The 19,414-nt window shown below is 50.6% G+C and overlaps 1 protein-coding gene and 1 long non-coding RNA gene across 8 annotated transcripts in view; one reads left to right on the top strand and one right to left on the bottom strand.

Annotated features, from left to right (window-relative positions):
- Positions 1 to 15,693, top strand: part of Fam193b (family with sequence similarity 193 member B) — a 33,175-nt gene extending 17,482 nt beyond the window's left edge. For 5 of the 7 annotated variants that reach the window (XM_013119308.2, XM_040756041.1, XM_040756042.1 and 2 more), the window contains 7 exons: positions 940 to 1,327; positions 4,239 to 4,422; positions 5,247 to 5,486; positions 11,088 to 12,093; positions 12,242 to 12,317; positions 13,268 to 13,381; positions 15,324 to 15,693. In XM_013119308.2, coding sequence (XP_012974762.1) covers positions 940 to 1,327; positions 4,239 to 4,422; positions 5,247 to 5,486; positions 11,088 to 12,093; positions 12,242 to 12,317; positions 13,268 to 13,364 — 1,991 coding nt within the window. In that variant the 3' untranslated portion in view covers positions 13,365 to 13,381; positions 15,324 to 15,693. The remainder of the gene's footprint in view (positions 1 to 939; positions 1,328 to 4,238; positions 4,423 to 5,246; positions 5,487 to 11,087; positions 12,094 to 12,241; positions 12,318 to 13,267; positions 13,382 to 15,323) is intronic. The other 2 variants (XM_013119310.2, XM_040756043.1) reach the window with 2 other exon arrangements.
- Positions 5,696 to 19,337, bottom strand: LOC121143672. The gene is made up of 2 exons (XR_005880980.1): positions 19,155 to 19,337; positions 5,696 to 6,713 (listed from the first exon to the last, which is right to left on the bottom strand). It is a non-coding gene; the product is annotated as an uncharacterized LOC121143672 (long non-coding RNA).
- Between the last annotated feature and the right edge of the window lie 77 nt (positions 19,338 to 19,414).

Here is a 19,414-nt window from a genome sequence, read left to right as displayed (position 1 = left end):
CCCCTTCTATGTAGCTAGCTGTTAGCCTGTCTCCTTGGGTCCAGTCAGTAAGAAATTTGGTTATTAACAAGGAAATGTGGACCTGTTCTGAGGGCAACAGGGACAACTTAGTCCTTGACTGTATCTGGGCGACCTGCAAGCCCCTGAAGTTAAGAAATACTTCCACAGAGGAAAAATTGCCCTCGCACTGTCTGAGGAACAAGTGGCCTAGGAAAGCCTTAGGGAAGTGAGAATTGGGTCGTGCCCACCTGCCCTCTATACCGTTGACAACCTGGCCACCTCTGCTTCCTTGACCGCCCTAGACTCTGTCTACCTCGGGGATAGCTGTACAGCACTGAATTTCACCAAAGGAGAGTCAGAAGGCAGGCTACAGGAGTCTTCCTTAAACTCACTTCCAGTGCTCAGAGACCCAGAGGGAAAGCCTTTGGATTGCTTCTGCCATAATTCTAAATGGATGACGGGGTTCTTTGAAATGGTACTGTTGTAAAAGGGTGTGAACTGAATGCGTAACTCCAGTTATCTTGTCCTTGCTGAAGAGTCATCAGAGGGTTTTCCACCTCAGTCAGAGGTCTGTAGCCTCCCAGGAGCCAGGCATACCTTGGCTGCTCTGGTCCATGTGATCCGAGGCAGATCCCAAGGCTGCTATGGCTTCCTTTCTCAGGCCTCAGGAATGCCTACGTGTAATACATGTAAGTAGAGCCAAGAGAAACCCAGAGAAACAGCAGAGACGTCCTCTGTTCACACCACAGCTGAGCCACAGCCTCCCTGGGCTTGGGCTTCTTAACGCTGTCCAGCAGACCTGCTATCCATACCCTCCCCAGGGGCCTTGTGCTGAAAGGCTGCGCTCTCTGGTCACAGCAAGCAGGATGATGCAGCAGTGAGCCTGTGTGTGGGCTTTCCTTCCCAGGTCTGACCCCTCTTTCTCCCCTCCACCTACAGGTGAGGCTTTCCCTGTCTCGGAGCAGCACCAGCACTCAGACCTCACTGCTCCCCCTAACAGCCCCACCGGCCACCCCCCACATCCAGCATCTTTGATTCCTTCTCACCCTGGCTCCTTCAGCTCACCATCTCATCCTCACCTGCTGCCCACCGCTCCGGCAGCACCTTTCCCTGCCCAGGCTTCAGAGTGCCCTGTGGCTGTTGCCACTGCCACCCACCCCCCAGGGCCTTGTCAGAGCCCCCATCTGCCCTCCACCAGCATGCCACTCCTGAAGATGCCTCCACCATTCTCTGGGTGCAGCCACCCCTGCAGCGGGCACTGCGGTGGGCACTGCGGTGGGCCTCTCCTCCCACCATCGAGCTCTCAGCCACTCCCTAGCACTCACAGGTAAGTGAGTGGCATGGAAGGCAACACTCCCTTCTCCCGGAGCCGAAGAGTTACGGGAAAGCTGCCAAGAACACTTTTAGGATAGAATCAAGTGTAGATTGGGCTGGAAGAAGTAGCTCAATGACAGCTCAATGTGCACACAATCTTAGCACGCATAAGGTCCTGTGCTCAACCCTTCGCACCAAAATAAACACATTCTAAGTTAAGGGGTTTCGCTATAGGATTTTTTTGAGGAGGAGGTTGGTATTTGGAGATATGATTATCTGTGAAACATTTGTGACTGTCCTGGACCTCACTCTGTAGACCAGGCTGGCCTTGAACTTACACAGATCCGTCTGACTCTGCCTCCTTGTTGCAGGGATTAAAGGTGTGTGCTACCACCACCCAGCTCCTTATTTTTTTAAGCTTAGATGTAAAGAGGAAAAGGGTCTTCACACCTAAAGAAAAACTTGTAGAACTGTGATCTGTTTTCTTGAAGATATGTCTGTATGTAAATGACATAAATATTTAATGTAGCAATTTTCTTCATTTTGAGACAGGTTCTTGCTGTGTGCAGCCCAGGCTAGCCTCTAACTTGTGGTTCTCCTGCCTTATCCTTCTACTTCAGGGATTACAGAGCAACACTTCTTAAATACAATGATCATTTTCATAATTAAAACTTAAGTATCCATGTTTATTTATTTTGGGTTTTGGGTTTTGGGTTTTCAAGACAGGATCTCTCTATAGTCCTGGCTATCCAGGAATTGCTCTGTAGACCAGGCTGGCCTCAAACTCAAAGATCTACCTGTCTCTGCCTCCCAAGTGCTGGGATTAAAGGTGTGCACCACCATAGCCTGCTTTTCATTTCCAAATTTTTAACCAAGAAAAATACTGTTGACAAGCATCCTAAGCGTGTGTTTGAATACATGCGGGCCCTTTAGAACCCTAGAAGAAGCTCTGTGACTCTGTCGCAGCTATTTGGATGTGAATGTTTCAGAGGCAGATGTTTTCAGGGTTGACACTGCCTGTTACATAGGCCTCTGTTTCCCAACCTGAGATCTCACGGCCCTGCTGCCACCACTCTTGACCTGTCTGTCACCTCGCATGCCTCTCACATGCTGCTGCTGCTGCTGTCAGCACAGACTTGGATCTTGCAGTTTTCACTTGTAGTACTGTGTTCCTGTGTTTTGTTCTTAATGCTCAGGTCTGGGGCTGGAGAATCCTAGCTGTGGTTCATTTTTGCTGCTCTCCAGTTACAGAACATTTAGGTAATTCCATCATTTTAACATTATAACCAACATCTAAAGATGTACTGGCCTAAAGCTTTTTCTTCCTTTAGACTTTTTCATCACTGTTTCTTGGGAGGGTTCTTAACACACATTGGCAAACTGCTTTCTCCCATGCAAAGTGGTGCACGCCTATCACCCTAGCAATTGGGAAGCAGAGGCAGGAGGATCGCTAGTTCAAGGCCAGCCTCATGTGTATAGGAAGACCTCTAGTGACGTGTGAGGGAGGCAGAGGGAGGAGAGAGCACAAATGAGTGAGTGAGTGCGGGGTTCCCTCTGTGGTAGATGCAGAAGTCTCTGACCGAGTTTAATCCCTGCAGGAAGAGAGAATAGGTGGGGACCGCTTTTTATAGGGTTCTCCAAGTCCATGTAACCACCAGTGATGAGTAGTGACTCGTCTAGATCTTTAGAAACACTGAATGTTTGAATTTTACTAAAAGGAATTTTTCTTAATGTAATTGAAGAATTGTGAATTTGGAGTAAACTCTAGGCACCATTGGTAACTTCTGCTGACTTTCTAACCCTACCGTACATTTACTGACCTTTACAACAGCAGACATGGGCTACACTGGCCTGCCCTACACTGTCACCTTATTCTTTTTTTTGTTTTGTTTTGTTTTTTGGTTTTTCGAGACAGGGTTTCGCTGTATTGTTTTGGAGGCTGTCCTGGAACTCGCTCTGTAGACCAGCCTGGCCTGGAACTCACAGAGATCTGCCTGCCTCTGCCTCCCCAGTGCTGGGATTAAAGGCATGCGCCACCAACGCCCGGCTGTCACCTTATTCTTACTTCCTCTGAAACATGGGCCAGCTTCTGCAGTTCTCCAGCTGCTGCTGACTCATCATAGGGCTCTGGTTCTCCCAGCTCTCATTCTGGGACCACTCAGCCTGTCTCATCTTTACTCTAGGAAAATAGCATGTATATTCTGAGTTGCCCCAGCTTATTGCCAGAGTTCAGGCAGAATGTAAGTGGAGAAAGCTTGAACTCTGTACACAGGGAAACCTGGATGTGCTTTTTACTACCTGTTGTACTGTGCTCCAAGCCTCAGTCTCTACAACTGTTAAATGCTGAGAGTGGTACTGATTTTGCAGGATTTAAAGGATAACATACTGGATGTGTTTCTAGGGCCAGGCAGTAGCTCTTGTAGTCTATAGCCCCCAGGAGACACATCTGCTTTTTCTTATCGCAGAGCTCTTGATTAAGGAAGCTCTACCTGCTGATAAAGATGTCAGATGCAAATGTGTTGTAAGGACCCTGAGAAAGTAGAAGCAAAACTGTTTTCCTTGATCATTTGGGCTGTACCAGAGGAGCTGTCCGCCCATGAGTCAGTTCAGATTCCTGTTCGCCAAGCACTTGCTGTTTGAGGTTGCGTGCTGTGTAATGGGACTCGCTCAGAATCTAAGTGGACAGATGATGAGCCAGCTAGAGAGGTACCCACAGCGCCCTCAAGGCTTCCACAGTGGATCTTGCATCTGTGATGGCCCCAAGGCAGTGGAGACGCTTAGCAGACCCTGCTCTTCGCCAGAGGCCTGGTGTGGCAGGTGAAGGGCGCTGGAGCGGTAGCTGGGGTCAGGACACTGTTCTAGGTTCCTGCTGTCTTCTCTGCCTGCACCGCTTCCTCTCACCTCTGGGCCCTTCTCCCTTGCAGCAGGGACCCTGGGTGCAAGGGGCACAGATTTGCACACAGTGGCCTGGCCTGTGAGGCAGATGAGGGTCTGGGCGAGGAAGAGGACAGCAGCTCTGAGCGCAGCTCTTGCACCTCGTGCCCCACCCACCCACGCGATGGGAAGCTCTGTGACTGCTGCTACTGTGAGTTCTTCGGCCACAATGCGGTGAGTGAGCCTGCCTGGGCAGACAGGGCTGGGCAGCCGGGGCAGAGCAGACCCCTTGCTCGTGCAGTGATTGCACCCCCACACTGGCACTGAGAGTCCTCGCACCTACATCTCTTTGCTTCACCTCGAGGCATATTTGTGAGGTCGGGATTTCTTAACGTTTTGTTGGCTGTGTTTTTCCTCGTGGTTTCTCTGAAGATTGACTTTTCTTCTTTAGGCAAAAGGGAAGGAAGTGGCAGAGAGAAAGCAATGATTCTGATGAGTGTGTACGTGTGTAACCCCAGAGAAGTGAGCGCTTATGCATGATGAAGGCAGAGTGGAAGCGAAAGTTCCCCAAGTGTGGCAGCTAGCCGAGGCTCAGACCAGGGTACATGCTGTCTCTTGACAGCAGAGCCATTCAGAAGTCTCGGAACGAGAGAAGGAGAAGGCTGCTGGCTAGGGCAGAGCAGCTGAGGGTAGGAGATGTGGAAATAACTCAAAATTACTAGTCACCTTTGAGCTAGGCATTGTTATCTTCATTTTAGAGGTGACAAATTGAGGTTCACAAAGACTCAGTGACTCACCCAACGTCATACAGCTTCCAAGTGATGAAGCCCGGACTCAAACCTGCTTCCCTGGCACCCCAGTCCTTGATCCCCAAGCTCTGCCCTCATCTTCTTACACTGTTTCTGCTCATAGCCTACTGAGGATGAAGTCGTTTGGCCTTGGTGCCTGACGCTAGAGAATAATTGTCGGGCTTCTCACCACATACCTGATGCCAGCGGGTGGGAGCGCAATGGGCCTCCCAAGCCTAGGGTATAATATCAGCACCTCCCCTCCCCCAGCCACCCGCTGCCCCGACGAGTCGGAATTATACTGAGATCCGGGAGAAGCTCCGCTCGAGGCTGACCAGGCGGAAAGAGGAGCTGCCCATGAAGGGGGGCACCCTGGGCGGGATCCCTGGGGAGCCTGCGGTGGACCACCGAGATGTGGATGAGCTGCTGGAATTCATCAACAACACGGAGCCCAAAGCCCCCAACAGCGCCAGGGCAGCCAAGCGGGCCCGGCACAAGCTGAAAAAGAAGGTGGGTGTGGGGGGGCTCACCTCTACTGCCTCCCCTCCCAGAGGAGTCCCTCACCCTAACTTCTGGGGCATGATTGGCACTGGCTGCCAAAAACCCTTGGTGTAGCTCAACTGCTTTGGGAAGGTGTGGATGAGTCTGGGAGGCATCAGGGTCAGGGAAGCTCTGGGGAAGTAACTGGAGAGGGGATGGCTCTGCCACAAGCTGCTTGCTTGAGTCCTCCAAGCCAAGGTCATTTATTCATTCAGCAAGTGCTTCCACAAATACTGGGAACCAAAATGTTAAGTTCTCACCCCAGAGAAGCTTAGTCCAGTGAGGAGACTGACACGAAACTGGACAAGCACATTAGAGTGTGACGAGTACTGGAGTGAGGGACATGCTCTCTCTCGCCCAGAAGGAGGGTGACTCATCCGAGTCCTGGGGAGTAAGGACAGGTTGGTCAGGAGCGCCTTTCTCCTGGCAGCCCGCAGAGCACACCTTGCAGCAGTGTGGTAAAGCCACAGTGAGCGTAGCAAGGAAGTGGGCCAGGTAGTGGGAGTAGCAGGCAGCCTGGAGGCCCCGCTGCAGGTCAGCTTGCTCTGGTCACCATCAGTTAGTCCACTGGTCACGCCTGCATTTTGATTGTGGTGTGGTGGCACAGAAGGCACATGGGAAGACGAGGACAAGAAAACTGAGTTTGATACCCCAGGCAGTAAGACCAAGGGGGACAGTGGGGCTGGAGAGAGATTGGAGGGCAGAATGACAAGCTTGGGTATTCTGATGACAGCACGACACAGGTGTCTCCCAGGTGGTAGCCAGTATGCTGATGGTGCTGGTGACAGAGCCAGCATGGCAGGTGCAGAAGACCAGATGCAGTGGGCACGTTGATTGAGAGGGTCCTGTGTGGCACTCAGGTGCAGGTGGAGTGGGCGACTAGCAGTTGCCAGCGCAGAGATGTAACTGAAGCCATGGGAATGAGCCAGACCTCAGCACTGAGGACTAAACCCGGGAGCTACTCCTGGACAGTCCGCCGCTAGCTGAGCCTTGGAGTCGACGGCTTGTCCTGCGGCTTCATTACTTCTTTGCCTGCCTACCCCCAGCTGCGTCTGCACAGTGGCACCCGCGGGAGCCACCATCTGAAGAGATCTGGCTTGACAGCCAGCTAGTTCCAGTTCTTGGGTGGTCACAACCCTAGAGCAGAAGTGATTCTCCACCCTTCCAGCCCAAGGACAACCAGAATCCTTCTGCAGCCTGAAATGGCAAACCAAAAGTTTGCGCTATTACCTTCAGACAACAGTCAACCTTCCTTTACCCCCACCCAGAGTTGCCCTCCTGAGGTTTTTCAGTAGGTTTCTGTGGTCTCTGGCCTCTCTAAGCAGTCCCCAGAGGGCATGCTCAGTAGTCCCCAGGTCTAGTGTGCTTCATACCGTGCACCCTTCCTGAAAGGCTGTCATTCTGGAACTCAGTTCCTGTTTCCTCCTTTGTAGACACCCTCAGGGAAGTCTTCTCTGCACCTTGCATGGCTCTCTGGGCTGCCATTCATCACACCCCTCTGATCTCAAGCTCCCTGCATAGTCACTGTCGACTAGACCCTTTGAGGTCCCATTGGTTTTAAGTAGTTTAGCTGCCATCAGAAATCCAGCTTCCCTGGTGGGCATGTGGTGATGACTGCTTACTGTCTACCACCTTGGGAGGTGGGTGAAAGCAGGCCTTTCCTGACCCTTCACCCCACTATCAGACAATACTTCCTTTTTCTTGCCTTTCGGCGCTACTCCCTGATCCTTTGAAGCTGCATCCCTTACTGTGTCATCTGCAACCTCACAGCCATTCTTTGTCCACTTAATGTCGTCTGACCCTTTCTCTTCTCAGGCCAACCTAGTACTCACTCACTTGAGTAAGTGTTGGTAAGGAATGAGCTGACCATCATCCAGCCGCTCTCCTAGGGGTTCGCTTCAGTTCCTTGCCTGCTGTCCTTCCTGCACGTCTGCTCAGAAAAACTGAAGTCCGTGCTGTCCCATGGCTCCCCTTCCACGCCCAGAGGATAGCATGGGACTGGGTTTGTGTGATCCGCAGCTGGTGCTCTCACACTTGCTTGAGACCTCGTGTTGCCTGGCTAGCCTGTAGTTCCCTAATCCTTTTATTCTTTGTCATTCCCATTCCTGTGTCCATTTTGTCAGTACTCTCATTCTCCAGCCTCCTCTCACTGCTCTCCTGTTTTTTTTTTTTTTGTTTGTTTGTTTTTGTTTTGTTTTGTTTTGGTTTTTTTTTTTTTTGGTTTTTTGAGACAGGGTTTTTCTGTGGCTTTGGAAGCTATCCTGGAACTCACTCTTGTAGACCAGGCTGGCCTCGAACTCACAGAGATCCGCCTGCCTCTGCCCCCCGAGTGCTGGGATTATAGGCGTGCGCCGCCAATGCCCGGCCTCTCCCATTTTTTTTAGCAAATAAGTTCACTTCTGTTTTCATCAAGGAAAAAGTCATTGGCTATACCTCCTCATCTAAGGGAAAGGTCACCCTTCCCCCATCCCAGGCCACACAGTCCTTCTTTGTTTCCCCAGCTTAGGCTGCCTGCGGATTTTCGAAGCCTTTGATTGGTAAACATTGTCTCAGACCCAAACCCAGACTCCAGCAAAGCGTTCTGAAGTCTCTCTCTGGTCTGGCTCCCATCGCACGTCCTTGTGCCCACTGTTGAGTCTGAGGCAGACAGTTCCTGGAAGCTGGAGCCAGCCTTTCCCGCTCTCCCTGTTCGCTGGAGTCTTAGAAGCTCTGCATCCATGTTGACTGTTGGCACTTCCCACTGTCCTAACCAAACACTGCCACCCTCAGTCACCTCCTTATTGCCAGATCCAGGTTATGTCATGGTTGTGTGATAAGTGGCCTTTGGCATTTTGTTTGTGCACCCCTTAAATCTTGTCTTTGGCTCCTTGACTTTCAGCAAGTAGGGCCCAGGAAGTGGCAGTGGGGTCACCATCTTCTCCATATTTCCTACCTGCCTCTCTGACCTTTCTCCTTTGTGAGTTCTTGTCCCTCACCTAGACTGTAGAACACATCTCTGGGAAAGAGAAGCCCTCTAGGTGGTATTTTTACCTTGTACTTGACATTGGCATCTCTGCTAACTGTTGGTCCTTTGGGACTATCCTGTAGGTACCTCGAGCTCGGAATATCACGAAAGAAGCCTGCCTTTTCTTCTACATTATGTGTTTAGTAAAGGACCACTTCACCCTGTTGCTTGACCTTGAGTCCTGGGCACTGTCGTGGGGAAGTGCAATGTGACTGAAAACAGTGAGCCTTGGAACTGGACTTCGGTTTGAAGCTCAGCTTCATCACACTTGCTGTATGACCTTGGGCAATCACTTAATCTCTAAGCCTCGGTTTTTGCATCTATAAAATGAGAATAACAGGACCCTAAGTCATAGATTGTCCTGAGCATGAAATGAGATGATGCATGGGAAGTTGGCAGAGCGCCAGGCACATGGGTGCTTGGTTCATGGGGACCACTGTAGCAGCTGTAGTGGGTGCTGACGCTTTCTGAACACGTGTCATTTTACCTTCCTGCTGACCACAGGGATACCTATCCATGACAACCCCACGCCCTACTCACCAGTCCACTGCTCCACCCACAGCATCTGATTTTAAAGCCTTCAGTTGGTGCTCACTGACTGCCTAGAATGCAGCTGCTGTCGATCCTGCCAGCTCCACCTTTCAGCCACTTACTTTTTAACCTGCCTGCCTCCTGACTCTAGACACATCTCCCCTGGCAAAAACAAAAGAAAAACAAAACTCAAGGCACTAACTGTGCCTCGGCGTTGTTTTTGCTTCCTCTTGATGTGCTATTCCATTTTCCCTGATTGTACACTTGTTCCTTCCACCTAGAATGTGCTTACCTCATTTTTCCCAGGATAATCCCACTCACCCTTCAGGACCTGTCCAGGAGCGCTCTCAGATGACCTAGGCTGGGTTAAAAGCACCTTGTGCTTTGGTGCCCCTGTACGATTTGACCCTGTCACCCTGAATTAAGCAGTCCATTTATATGTCTCTCTTCCTTGGCTAACATGGAAACAGAGACCATGTATCTTATATCCAGCTGTGCTCCCAAAGCTTAGCCCACTGCCTCACAAATGGAACTGAGCCATCTTTGGCGCCTGTCCTGATTTTGTCACTTAGTAGCCACCGAACCTTGAGCCAATTTCATATTCTTGCCAAAGTTGAAGTTTATCATCTTTAAACGAGGCATTATGGTGCAGCATGGGCAGTGGTAAGGGTTAATGACTTGCTGCCCGGAGCCATGTTTCTGCATGGAACCGTGCTGCATTCTGTCCTTTGTCCTTTCTGTGCCAGTGTTTGTAACAGGGAGGTGCTATCTACACCAGTGCTTTCCAGACTTTCTCAACATAGAGCTAACATTTCTGAGTGAGTAACAACCAGAAGCCAGGCCTGTTGGGGAGTCAGGGAGAGACCATCCCTATGGTCTCCTATACCTGCAGACAATCCTCCAGGCCACACTGCTGCTCTCCTGAGTAGGCAGAGTCCTGGCACATGAAGGAGACTTGCCACTAACCGTTATAGCCATCCTCAGAGCAACTTTTTTTCCTAAATTCTAAACTTGGATGTTAGGGTTCACAGAGAGTAAGTGATTTGTCCAAGGAACTCTAAGGAAAGCTGAGTTTAGGTATGTAGTCAGTGTTCAAAAAGACAAGAGAACACATGTCTGCCCCCTCGGGCAGAGGATCACAATGTTTACGTTGATTCTGTGGTGATGGCAAGTCTTTTCTCCCCAGATTCATTCTCTTCTGTTTCCCCTCAATCTGCAAGTCAGCTGGGATGCATGAGGTGGGGCTCCGCCACACCCTTCCCCTATGACTCCCAGCCCCCTGTGAAGGCCTTGTTAGCCTCTGGTACCTTGGGTTTGAGCAGACAGATGTGGATAACTCCACCCCTAGACTGGTTTCCATTCTCCTGAATCAAGTCTGGGGCCTCCCAGTCTTCACCTGTGCTCAGGGCTGCTTTAGATCTTGTGAGGACCCTGTCACTGATGATGCTATAGGACACACTTGCGATGTGCAGGGATATATGGAGCTGGCTGATGAATGAGAGACCAGAGACCTTTTTAAAGGCTCTTATGTGTCAGCCATTCAGGCAACTCAGTTCCTATATCTTACTTCCTTTAAGACTGCATAATAATATTTTCCCTGTTACCTACAGAACTGAAGAGACTGCCTCTCCATAGCCATGCATCTCCACTTTGTTCTTTATTCCAGAATTATTGTCTCTACTTTGCAGATTAGTCTACTGGGGCCTAACTGGGGAGTGAGTGAATTGCTCAAGCTCCTGCTAACTCATGCCTAGGAAGCAGATCTAGCCTTCTTGGGCTCTGCACTGACAAAGGCTCATGATGGATAAACTGTCAAAACCCTACCCTCGGGAGCTTATTTGTGCTTCCACCCCCAAGACTTGATAATATCTGGTGTCACTGCCCCCTCACTCCTGCAGGGCTGAAGACATGGGGAGCTCTCTAGTCTCTGCCTTCAGCAAGTGAGTGGCAAAGCTAAGTCCTAGGGTGATGTGTCAGGTGTCACATTGTACCTGTTGCTGGCAGACCTATGCTGAAACTGCCTCTTTTATTGGCAGGAAAAAGAGAAGGCTCGGATGGCAGCAGAAGCCCTGAAGCAGGTGAATCGTGTTTCTGGAAGCCAGGAGCCAAGGCCTGCCAGGGAGAGGCTCCTCGAGTGGCCTGACCAGGAGCTGGACCGGGTCAATAGTTTCTTGAGCAGCCGCTTGCAGGAGATCAAGAGCACTGTCAAAGACTCCCTCTGTGCCAGTTTCAGCGTGTGTGAGCTCAACATGGAGAGCGGTGGCTTTAAGGAGGGGACTGTCGAGCCTCAGCCCCAGACTCTAACCCCTTCAGACCTCAACGGCTCTTCTGAGCAGCAGCCTGATATCAACCTTGACCTGTCCCCTTTGACTTTGGGCTCCCTTCAGAGTCACTCGTTACAAGCTCCAGGTGAGCCCGTCGCAGCATGGGCAGAAAGAAGAGACCCTTGTCCACCATGGACAGAGATGAGGGGCCCCCCTCCTGATGTCCCTGAGAATGGGCTTGTGAGAAGACTCAACACTGTGCCCAACCTGTCTCGGGTGATCTGGGTCAAGACACCTAAGCCAGGCAACCCTAGCTCTGAGCAAAGCTCTAAGGAAGTCCCCAGTTGCAAAGAGGAGCTGTCTGAGTCTGTGGCCACAGGTGGGAAACCAAGAAAGGGCAAGAGGCAGGGAAGTCAAGCAAAGAAGAGTGAGGCGGGTCCAGCCCCCTGGCCTCCAGCCAACCTAGAGGCTCCTAGTGCCAAGAGCCAGACATCTAGCTCCAAGCAGCCAGGCAAGGGCCCAGAGCCTGCCAAAGTGGGTAACTGTGCAGAACCTGGAGAGGGCAGCCGGGGGAGCAGGCCAGGACCAAGTTGGGCTGACAGCCCCAAAACTGAGAAGAAGGGTAGTTCCTGGCAGAATTGGCCAAGTGAGGCCAAGGCATGGACTCAGGAGCAGGAATCTGTGCAGACCCCAGGCCCAGCAAGGCCACAGAGCTTGTCCCAGGGCAAGGGCCGCAGCCGCCGGAGCCGCAAACAGGAGAAGTCAGCCTCCTCCTTGGGTGAGTGCACCAGGAACCAAGTGGCTGAACCCCCACCCCAACCAAGCCATGGGGTGGAGGGCAGTCCCTGTGTACGGGCAGCACTGCCCCAGCATGACCCCAGAGGCCTGGCCATGGGCACTGAGCCCTCCTGGCTGTGTCTTCCTAGACGATGTGTTCCTGCCCAAGGACATGGATGGGGTGGAGATGGATGAGACAGACCGAGAGGTGGAGTACTTCAAGAGGTAGGTGTGTGCTGCTGCCTTTCTGAGGGCGGGTGCTGTCCATACCCCAACCCCATGTCATGTCTCAGACCTAAGAAAGTCCATAAGAGGGCCTCACCACCCTTCCAGGCCCTTCCATGTAGCCTGAACCCAGGGAGCTGCTTGTCATGACAGCATGAGAAGGTGCAGGGCATGAGGAGAAGGAGCCATGTAAGGCAGAAAAACTAGACTTTTCCAGCTTTATCCATTTTTATTTCTTACTCATCTTTAGACAGGGTTTCAGTGTAATACTGGCTGCCTTAGAACTCACTATGTAAATTAGGCTGGCCTCAAACTCAGAGATCCCCTTCTCTGACTCCCCAGTGCTGGGGTTTTCCTTGTACTTCCAGTGGGTCAGCCTATAGGAACAGTGTAGACAGGGAGAGATTCAGAACTACACAGCCCACTGATTGGTGCTTAAAGGCTCATGTGATAGGGCCATTGGGGGAAGCCTTCAGACCAGCAGGGAGGTTAGAGGAGACCTTTCTGGGAGAGGAATAAGACTAAGCCAAGCTCACCAGGTAAAGTGTTACTGTGGGGCAGGGTAAAAAAGTCTGAGGGTGAAAACCAGCTCAGTACAGCGAAGGGTAAGATAGAGATGGACAGTTTGTGTCTCAGCGCAAGTGTCTTCATGCAGTGTCCCCGCCTCATGAGCAGCTCTCAAGCTAATGAAATTCTCCTGCCTGTCAAACCCAAACACCTGGAAGCCACAGTACCTACTTAGAGCCAATTTGTTTCTTAAAAAGTCTTACTATATAGCACAGGCCTCAAATTCATGGCAGTCCTGAATGCTGGGATTACACTGTATACCACCACTCTGGGCTTCCAGCTGGTTTCTTAGTGAAGGAGACATGTTTTGTCTAGAGGCCGGGTCCAATGAGGACAGGAGAGAACCTTTTACTATTTTACCTGTATTTTCCTAAACCCAATAGGTTCTGTTTGGATTCTGCAAAGCAAACTCGTCAGAAAGTTGCTGTGAACTGGACCAACTTCAGCCTCAAGAAAACCACTCCTAGCACAGCTCAATGAGGTAGAGACTTCAACTGGTACGTGTACCCCTTCTTCCTGTGCCCCTCTTAACCATTCTGTAATCTGGGTCTGGGGACTAGGGCTTTCTTCACCTCATGGCAACCATTTATCAAGGCTCAGTTGCTGCTACTGTGCTGTCCTTTTCTGTGTGTCCCACTCACCCAAGGCCTCTGCCCTCCACACCTCCCTGGTTAGTCCCACCCCATCTTGCTGCTGCTTCTCCTGAAGGTCTGCTTCTTAGGATGACGTCACTAGGGCTCAAGCTCCCCCCACCCCACCCCCAAGCCTCCAAGCAGCAGTAGACTTCATGGAGCTGCACCACATTTGGGCATTGGGCTTAAGACCCATTTGCTCCCACAGTGCAGACTATCTGAAGGGTGTCTACCTTAGGCAGTATAAGAGACCAACCCCCAGGAAACAGTGAGGGGCAGGGGAGCTAGAGCAAGACCTTCTAGGCAATACGTCAAGCTCCCTAGGGAATTAGTAGCTAAGCTGCCTTTTGGGAAGAATCTGGTCCACAAGCAGCTCTGGTCTCCCTTCCAGCCACCTGCACAAATCCATTATCTGAACTATTGACATACTGGATAATGTTTTGGGGCTGGGTGCCCAAGACAAGGAGCTTTACTGTGGAAGAGATATGTACACAGTATTGGGGCTCAAGACTATTCAGTTCCATGTCTTTTTTGGTTTTTTCAGATGGGGTTTCTTTGTGTAGCTTTGGAGCCTGTCCTGGAACTCGTTTTGTAAACCAACCAAGCTAGCTTTGAACTTACAGAGCTCTGTCTGCCTCTGCTTCCCGAGTGCTGGGATTAAAGGCATTCGCCAACACCGCCTGTTTTTTTTTTTTAATGATTTATTTTTATGTGCATTGGTACTTTGCCTTTGTGTATGTTTATGAGAAGGTGTCAAATTCTAGTTAGAGATAGTTATAAACTGCCATATGGGTGCTGGGATTTGAACACAGTTCCATTGGAATAGCCAGAGCTCTTAACTTCAGATCATCTGTCCAGCCCAACAGTTCATGTATTAATCTTGTACTGTGTACCTGGATCAAGTCTGTCTGGCTAATAGCTACAAAGCTGCCCTTAATACAGTAGGAGGCTTGGACCGGTTGCCTCTTCTCTGTACGCATACTCTTGGTCCCATCTGTCTCTATGCTCCTCTTCCCTTTAAAAAGTTAAGTGGTCAGCCTCCTGAACCCTGAACGAGTCCCCAGGCAGTAGAAGCCAGGACAGTCTTCAGAGTTGAGGCCCCTGTGCTGTGTACATGCTGCTTCCAACTTAAGACTGTTTTCTGCAGTTGCCTCAGGCTTGTGCTTTGGGGAGTCTGGTCCTCTGCCTGCCACACCAGATAACCACACCCCAAGGGCATCTTCTAAGGTTAAGGCACCCACTTTCTTACCTTTCTTTCCACCACCACAAGGGCAAGGAATAGCAAAGACCCCAGGCATTTATCTGTTACCCCATGGAAGAAAAAAGGGTCACACTTCTGTACATAAGCCCAATTTCCCTGGTTCCTTGGGAAACCTAATCAGCCATCTTCTACCTGGGCTGATCTCTTCCAAGATAGGAAGGCCACCACCCTCCTCCCCACCCTCATGAGTGCATGTCCTAGAGTCTCTCCATCATCTTCAGGCAGGCTCAGGACCCAGCCCAGTCTGTTTCCTTGGAGTCTGAGTAGGAGTGTGAATACAGGACTGAGAACCAGCAACCAAGCTCTCAGCCCTGACCTGCATAGATGTGCTGCAGGAAGAGCCTCAGGTCTCTCAGGGATTGTCCCATGTGTTGACAGAACTCAGGACTGGGGCTCCCCAACCCTCAACAGTTTTAAACTTCATTTTCCACTGGAAATTGTCAAACTTCCATTCGGGGCCCAGAGCCAGACAGGGGCCTGGGGCAGGGTGGGGAGGGAGGGGATGAGCTGGTGCTCACTGTGATTCTGCCGTTTTCCCCCCTTCAGCCCTGTCCAGGTCGACTTCTCCAGGTCATCGCAAGGCCCCAACTCGAGCTGCAGATGTACTTTCTCCTCCATGTGCCCTCTACCTGTCTTGACCCTCCCTGCTCCCACCACCCTGACCAACCAAAAGCTGAACGGATGCCATGCTGTGCTGGGGCCTTTCAGGACCTCAGCAGAGCCGCTTCCTGGTGCTACGCAGCCTCCACACTCAGAGCCCAGGGAATGGGCTGGCCTGTGAGCCAAGGGCTGATGGTACTGCTGGCCCAACACTGCTCTCTTTGTGTTTGGTTTTGTTTTTGTTTTTTTTAATTCTTTACTTTTGATACTGTGAATATCTTTCATGCAGAAAGATAAAGCAACATTTGGACACAGAGTGTGATGGTGATTTGCTGGTCTGAGGAGTGGGTGGGATCTGTCTTGGTCACCACTATGGAGCAGTACTCTGTATAAACAATTTGTCGTACTTTCACTTAATCCTTAGAGCCCTGCAAGCGATCCTAAATGTGACCGGTAGCCCACTTTAAAGAAGAGGACATAAGGCTAAGACAGTGTAGTGACTACTGAACAGACAGTCTGCTAAGTGACTTAAGCACAAGGCTGTGGCTCCACTGCCCAGGCCTCCTTGCCTCCTTCCTTCCTTCCTTCCTTCCTTCCTTCCTTCCTTCCTTCCTTCCTTCCTTCCTTCCATCAGGAGGACCCAGGTACACGAGCCTGGAACACTAGATGGGCAGAGTAGTTCAACAGTAGTAGCCCCTGAACACGGGCGATGCTGAGAACACAGCACCTGCTCAGCCCAGGACGCAGTTCTAGTTTAGTGCTGAAGGCCTGGCAGATCCCCGGAGAGCCACTGACCTTTGATTCTTTTTACTAATTTTATTATGTGTATGAGTGTTATGTCCACATGCATGTTTGTGTGCCACATGCATGCAGTACCTATGGAGACCAGAGGAAGTCACTGACTGACTCCCCTGGGACTGGAGTTACAGATGCTTATAAGCTGCCATGTTGGTGCTGGGAATTGAACTGGGTCCTCTGAAGAGTAGACAGTGCTTTTAACTGCTGAGCCATCTCTGCAGCCCCCAATCAAGTTCCTGATCATTAGTCCACATTGAAAGGCCGAAGAAGCTAGCGTCTGATATTCAGCAGCGGTAACAGCAACAAAGTAGATACATTCACCAGTAAGGTGAAAACAGGCAGGCAGAAAGCTTTTCTGGATCCCCTTATGTCCCAGGAAAGTGCTTCCTATTCTGGAGGAGGGTCTTTACCTGCAGAGAATCTCCCTGGAAATGCCCTTCCAGACCCACCTGAGGTATGGATGTCTGCCAGTTGATTCCAGTACGAACCCTGACACTTGTATGATACCGGTGTAGGAAAGGCCCTGAGTTCTTTCTATGCCTTCCACCTACAGCCAAGTGAGAACCGCCTACACCTTACCCAACACAGTTGGAGCAGTTAAGGGCAAAGTGAGTTTTTATGAATTAGATCTGACTGCCTACTGGGAATGTATGTACCCATAGACCTGAGAATAAAACAGATAGTGAACATCTACAAAGTCAAGGAATCCATGCCATCCTCCCAATTTGTATTTTAATACAACAGGGTTGCTAAAAATACCTGGCATATGCTATATCTAAAGCGCCCTAGAGTAGTTATTTTCTTTTTTTTTTATTTTTTTAAAGATTTATTTATTTATTTATTATACATTGTTCTGTCTGCATGTATTCCTGCAGGCCAAGAGAGGGCACCAGATCTCATTATGGGTGGTTGTAAGCCACCATGTGGCTGCTGGGAATTGAACTCAGAACCTCTGGAAGAGCAGCCAGTGCTCTTAAACTCTGAGCCATCTCTCCAGCCCCAGTAGTTATTTTCTATTAAATGCAATTTTTTTTTTGAGACAGGATCTATATAGTCCCAGCTGTCCTGGAACTTGCTATCTAGACAGAGCTGACCTCCAACTCCCAGAGAGTGAGTTTGCCTCTGCCTCTAGAAAGCTGTAATTAAGGTATATAGTGCCACACTGGGCCTAAATGCCTTGTTTTTTGGTTCTGTTGTTTGTTTGTTCTTGCTTTTGTTTGTTGAAGATTTATGTGTAATGAGTGTTTTGCTTACACCATGAGTCTGGTGCCCAAGGTCAGAAAAGGGCATTGGATTCCATGGAACTGGAGTTACAGATGCTTGTGAGACACCATGTGGATGCTGAAAATCAACACTGGACCCTCTGCAAGAACAAATGCTCTTCATGGTAGCATCTGGACATTTGCCCGTAGGGTCCTGACAGGGTACCATCTACTGTGTTCCCTTATAAAAGGCAGGCCTTACCTGGATGGTGGTGCACACCTGTAATCCCAGCACTGGGGAAGCAGAGGCAGGTGGGTCTCAGTGAGTTCAAGGTCAGCCTCGCCTATATAGTGGGATCCAGGACAGCCAGGACTGTTACACAGAGAACAAACACCTTTCTGTTGTCCCGTCCCCATGTGCGCCCCTTTGTATGGCTCTACTCTCTCTCCCACCAGTTTCTAAATTGTAACATTTAACCCTGAGCCATCTCTCCCTAAATGTCATTCTTACCTGAGCTTCCGTGGGCAGCACAGTGTCTAGAGGTGTACTCTGCAGGTCCCACCGCAGTACTGGGCATCAGTTTCCTTCTAAAGAAAGGGAGCAGGGTTCCTGCCTCTTGGCCTGTTCAACCCCCAGGGAAGGGAAAGCAGATGAAGCCTTTCTCTGTATTTGTTAGCTGTGTTTCTCAGACTTGGAACAGCTATCTAAAATTCCAGTTTTGCCATAAGTGACCGTCTGGGCAGGTACTACAGGTCTTTGGTGTTGAGCACTCGCCCCTAACATATGCAGTCACCAGTGAGGCTTGGTGGCCTTGGTTCTAACTTTGGCTCACATTCCCCTCTTCCACAATTACTCATCCTTTATGAGTTTCAGTTTTTTGTTTGTTTGCCTTAAGATAAATTCTCAAAGCTGGCCTCAAATTCAGCTGCCTGCTCTGCCCTGTTAAATAAAGCTGGGATTAAAGGCGTGTGACACAGGCAGGGTGTTGGCTCACGCCTTTAATCCCAGCACTTGGGAGGAGGCAGAGGCAGGCAGATCTCTGAGTTCCAGGACAACCTCCGAAGCCACAGAAACCCTGTCTCGAAAAAACAAAGAAAGGTGTGTGACACCTTGCTTGTTTTCTTTTTAATCCCTGCTCATCGTTTGCATGCTACAAGAGGAGCCATTCGCTATGAGTATCATGAAAATCGATTTGCATTGCCTTGTGATGGTTCTATGCTAGATATTGTGGCACATAATCTCAGCACTCCTGAGACTGAGGCAGGAGGATCGCCACAAGTTTGAGGTCAGCCTTGGCTAGAAAAACAAATCCTTAATTTCTCATAATCTCAAAGCAAGTAAATAGGCTCTGTCTTCACACCCGTGCCCTGTGCCTCTACTCCCTCTCTGAAACTACTGCATGGTGTTCAATGTTCCTGGTGACAACCTGAGCCCAGTCCCTTTCCCTCTACCTCACTCCAGCCCCAGATGTCTGCCCTGAGGGAGAAATTTGTGTACTCGCTCTACACTATCAGCGCCGCCCCTGCTCTGCGAGTGTAGATTCCTTCACTTCCGCCCCTCTCTAGACTCCCAGGCGGTCTCTCTGAGACTGACGTCATTTACACACCCAGGGCCCCCACTAAAGACCGCTGACTGCCGGGTGGTGGTGGCGCACGCCTTTAACTCCTGCGGATCTCTGAGTTCCAGGACAGCGTGGCTACGTAGAGAAACCCTGCCTCAAAAAGAGCCCACCGCGACCATTGTTTTACTTCTGACCCCTCGGGACAGAGGCGTTACCTCACGCCGGTGATCAGTCTTGCCTGGGTAGCCCCGGGAACCCTCCTAGCAGGGCTGGGGCCCCGGGCCACCAGAGGGCGCAGCATCCTCCCGGGAACACGCGCGGAAGGACGCCTTGCTCTGCACTCAAGAGCGGCTGCATCCTTTCTCTGCACGGCTTGGGTCTTCTGCGCATGCTTCCAGTCCTTCCGTTACCCACAAGGCTTCGCCAGACACTTCCTTGTAGGCTCCAGCGCCCGCCCACAAAAGCGCCGGAGGAA

This window comes from Mesocricetus auratus, unplaced genomic scaffold (genome assembly GCF_017639785.1).
Source record: "Mesocricetus auratus isolate SY011 unplaced genomic scaffold, BCM_Maur_2.0 Super-Scaffold_100013, whole genome shotgun sequence".
NCBI lineage: Eukaryota > Metazoa > Chordata > Mammalia > Rodentia > Cricetidae > Mesocricetus > Mesocricetus auratus.
This window is presented reverse-complemented; position numbering and strand designations above follow the sequence as displayed.